The 4894-nt window shown below is 41.5% G+C and overlaps 1 protein-coding gene across 1 annotated transcript; it reads left to right on the forward strand.

Annotated features, from left to right (window-relative positions):
* Positions 1-504: 504 nt before the first annotated feature.
* On the forward strand, positions 505-4494 carry LOC108703780. The gene is made up of 2 exons (XM_018240093.2): positions 505-2525; positions 2855-4494. Exons 1-2 carry the CDS (start codon positions 1679-1681, stop codon positions 2956-2958), a joined length of 951 nt encoding a protein of 316 aa, XP_018095582.1. The 5' UTR covers positions 505-1678; the 3' UTR covers positions 2959-4494.
* Positions 4495-4894: the final 400 nt, after the last annotated feature.

The raw sequence follows: 4894 nt of genomic DNA on the forward strand, positions 1-4894 counted from the left end.
GGAAAAGGATCAGAATCAATTTTCTGGAGACCCTGCAATGGCTCAGGTGTTCCCTCAACATCACTTGAAACACATTTGGAAGTGTTTGACACAGGAGCAACAGAACTAATTAGCTCCCCAGCAACAGGTGGATCTTTGGAGGCTCAATGTGTAGCCTCTGCCCTCTCCACTGCCTCCTGGATGGCAATAACATTGGGGTCAGTGGAAGACAAGGGAGGAGAGATCTTGAACAGTAGAGTTTGGCTACCCTTCTCAGTATTTACAACTCCACCCTCACCATGCCCCCAGAAGTGTCTCATCTGCAGGGTCCTGTATGGGGGTTAGCCCAATATTCTCCTCTCCTCCTCCTGAAAAGTGAAATACCCTGAGGCACTAAAAACTGTGGCTGGTTGTAGTTCCCAAACTTCAGCACCTCAGGAACACTGACTGCCCACTCTGCAGGAGTCTCATTAGGTGTCCCTTTACACTCCAGGGGAAGATCTTCCAAATTATTTTGAAGCAGATGCTGCACCCCTGACTCTGTGGGGAGACCGACACTGCCATGTTCAAGGCCATGCAGACCATTTAATCCCCTTTTTACTGGGTTAAACCTGAATAGATTCATTAAATTTGAAACGGTATTGAGGGATGTTGATGTGGATTACGAGGGAAAGGTCCCTATATTTTCGAGTTATTGCTATGTTGGGACATAATGAGTTTAGAAAAGTATATCTCCTTTAATTGGATTCCCAGAGGGTTAAGGATAAAAAAGTATCCGACCTTTGCAAAAGATAATATTGAGTTTACTCAGAAATGGAACGGGGGTTAACAAAATGCTCATTGGACCTAACGGAACTTATTATTAATTACAAAAAAACTGAATTTACATGAAACTAGGGAAGAGATAAATGAGGCTCAATCCTTTCTTACAGGACATGAGAAATCTCCTGATTTTCAAAGACTTGATCAACAATTAAAAATATATCTAGATAAATTGGAAGGAGTAGTAAGTGCAAGAAGTGAAAGCTTAAGCGTGACAAATGGCACTATGAGAATGATTCTGTTCATATTTGACATAAACCCAGGTCCATCCTGAAAAGCCTATTGACTATAGATCTAAATCTGTTTCCTTTTCGAGCGATTCAGGTGACGAAACATCGTTCTGCACAGGAGACGCTGAAGTGACATCTTTGTGTCAAACTGGAAGGAGTCCAAGGGGAATAGATCTCAACGATCTGGACAATCACGATCAACCAAGCAGCCAAAAAACTACTATGGCCAGGGGCCACAATCAAAGAAAAAGAGAACAGAAGAGAACATGGACAAAGAACCACTACAGGGCCACAAGAGAACCAGAAGGGGAGGAAAGAGATTTCGGGGGAAAATATTACAAGTTGAGAGAAAATCCAAAAAGGAAGAACAGGATCTACTAAATGTTGTAAATATATCTTCATTTGATTTGACTATTTCACAGACAAAAGTTTTAAAGCATGGGTTGTCTTTTGCCCCCTCTCATCACTTTAATGTATTTAACACATTGCTAGATGTCAATAAGTTTATTCGTAAGTGAACCTTACATAGACAATTTGGAACATGTGGGTTCCCAGAGTATGGGAATAATCCCAGGGATTCCACTACTTTTCAGGGACAATGTTGTCTTTCTGATTTGCAGTCACTGCAAGGGGAAAATCTTAGTTCCATGACCACACAGGGTGAAATAGGGAACATAACCTTATCTAAAAGGCCTATATCTGATTTTTACCCTATCCAATCCAGATGCCCCTCTATGGACATCTTTCAGGAATTAGTGGAAGCTGAGTTAAAAGAAATAGCGACCAATTCACCTAAACACAGGAGGGATAATATATCCCCTGAGGAAAGGAAGGCACTGAAAGACCTGAGAGAACCCAGACATCACAATCCGCCAATCGGACAAAGGAGGTTGTGTAGTGTCATGAACACCAAAGACTATAAAGCAGAGGTGGACCGCCAATTAAACAATGGTGACACATACATTATACACTATAGTTGGATTTTGATGGATGTCAAGTCGTTATATTCTTGTATACCACATAACATGGGAGTACACGCCATCACAGAGATTCTCACAAACTCAGGACTGTACACGCAAGATCTCATTCACTACACCATTTTGGTTTTAGAATTTTTACTCACACACAATATCAATTTATATCAATATCAATCAGCCCATACATATATAACTGATGCAGGATATAAGTCCAAGAGGAAATCCACCAGATCAGTTAACGATAAGGAAAAGATTTTCTTGGTGACAGACTATAGTGAGAAATTTACAGCAGTATGTAAAACAATAAAAAAATATCTTCTGATTTTATATAGTGATAGCCAACTCAAGGATATCATTTCCCCCAAAGATATCAAATTTGTATCAAGGAAGGCCCCCACTTTGGGTAGGATGCTGGCCCCCAGTGTGGTCTCTTCCTCTACATCAGTAATTGGGGTGAATTGGCTCTTAACAAAGGGCACATATAAATGTGGAGCAACCACATGTAAGACCTGTAAAGTTATCACTATAATCTAGAAACAAAGATACCGGCACACAAGGCTTGCTTGCAGGGAAACCCTTGCTTTAATTCAAAAGTGCGGAAGTGCAACGTTTTGGGGACACGCCCCTTTCTCAAGCCTCTGATGCTTGAGAAAGGGGTGTGTCCCCGAAACGTTGCACTTCCGCACTTTTGAATTAAAGCAAGGGTTTCCCTGCAAGCAAGCCTTGTGTGCCGGTATCTTTGTTTCTAGACTATATTTGGAGGTTGCCGTACCCTCTATTACTGAGCACCAGGCGTTATCTTCAGGAGATTGCCGTGGGTGTGCGTCTGCTCTATCTTGTTCCAAGTTATCACTATAAGTCAGGGCTTTAAATCCAAATTTAAACATGCCACGAATACCAGAACAAAGGGTTTTTCAATTGTAATTCGAAACACATATTTTACCTGCTAGAATGCAAAAATTGTACTAAACAATATGTGGCACTTTGAAAGAACGAATACTGAAGGACATGAGGGCCATTAAAAACAAGGATGAAAAATCCCTCATAGGAAAACATTTTGCAGCCTGCTCAATTAGAGGCTGTTATGATTTGGGAGTAAAAGTAAGTGGCGGTGGTGGGCCCTGGTGCCAGGGGGCATGGTGATTGGCCGGTCACTGAGTCAATCCTGCCCAGTTTTCCTAATTTGCAAAACCGGGCAGGTTTTGACCAGGGCAGCTCTTCAAATTACCAGGCTGTCTGGGTCAAAACCGAACAGGTGGCAACCCTACCACTCTTGCTCTATTCAGAAATGTCCATTTCACTGTTTGTGAATATATATTGAATTGGCCAATTGTAAGCGCTTGGTGGTCTAGTGGGGACTAGCGCCCGGCAGGGACACCCACAGCCCTAGTCCTATTTCCTCAAGTGCCGGTTCTCTATGGCTCTATGGTTCTGGCTTTATGCGTTGGGCGTGTGACATCATGAAGCCGAGTGGTGCAAAATTCATATATTTAAAGGGGCTTTGCACTCAAACTCATTGTGCTCGAACAAACCTTCGCACTGATTTGGTGGATGCCCCCATATCTGCTTTTATAAGGGAATCCTGAAGGTTCTCACCTCGCTGATAGGCCATTAATGGGGAAGAAAATATCTGTATATGTGATGCACAGGTTTGCAAAATGTGCCAATGTTTTCTAATGATTTTCCTGACATTGTTTCTAGCTGTCGTATATTTACTAACAAACGCTAGTCTAGAGGATTCCCTTCGACCTCTTTGTTGTCTCAACTCATTTTGTGGTAAGCTCTCCACTTCAGTTCTTGCCATTTCCAAGAGCTCCCTGGGATATTCTCTCACAGCGAATCTTCTTTGCATTTTATCTAGTCTCTGTATTTCTCTCTGTTGTTCAGAGACTATACGTCTCACTCTCACGAATTTTGACTTTGGCAAATTGTTTTTCAATGACGGAGAGTGGAAACTAGAGAAATGCAACAAATGATTACGCTCTGTCTCTTTCTTATATAGATCAGTTATTAACCGAGGTCCTTCTTTTTTGATTGTCACATCCAGAAAATTTACTGTCTCCAAATCGTGCTCCATGGTAAAGTGTAGGGTTGGGACCACAGTGTTCAGATATGCAACAAACATTATGATGTTGTGGTCGGGACCAGTAGAGAGCCTTATAATATCATCTATATAGCGATGATACAACTGGCAGTATTGTTTGTACAAAGGATTTATATAGATATAATTCCTTTCAAAGTGATCCTGAAACATAAAACAATTCTCCCTCAGGACCACCTCTAATAATGAGAGGAAGAACTCTTGTATTTGGTGGGGGTAGTTATTGTGTATAATTAGCATCTCTCGTATTGCATCTAACCCTGCATCATCCATAATAAAGTATAGAGACTCTGGATATCCATTGTTACCAGAATCGTCTCATTTTTTACCGTACACAAATCCAAAATATTTAACAAATGTGTTGTATCCTTTAAAGGAGAAGGAAAGCTACAGAGGCATTTTATTGCCAATAGATTAGCTGCAATAGTGCAAGCTAGAATGCTATATTTATTCTGTAGAATGTTTTACCATACCTGAGTAAAAAGCTCTAGAAACTCTCTGTTTGTTTAGGATAGCAGCTGCAGTATTAACATGGTGTGACATCACTTCCTGCCTGAGTCTCTCCCTGCTCTGGGCTCAAATTACAGTAGAGAAGGGAGGGGGGAGGAGCAAACTGAGCATGCTCTTGCCCAGGGCAATGAGGTTTAAGCTGAAGGCAGGAAGTCGGATACAGAAGCCCATGAGTACACAATAGATGGAAAGAAATGCAGTGTTTCTTTTGACAGAGGACTCAGAGCAGCACTACTTTGAGGGTTTACTGGTATATTTAGATGGACCTTTCTGAT

The sequence above is a fragment of the Xenopus laevis genome, chromosome 9_10L (assembly GCF_017654675.1).
Source record: "Xenopus laevis strain J_2021 chromosome 9_10L, Xenopus_laevis_v10.1, whole genome shotgun sequence".
NCBI classification, from domain to species: Eukaryota; Metazoa; Chordata; class Amphibia; order Anura; family Pipidae; genus Xenopus; species Xenopus laevis.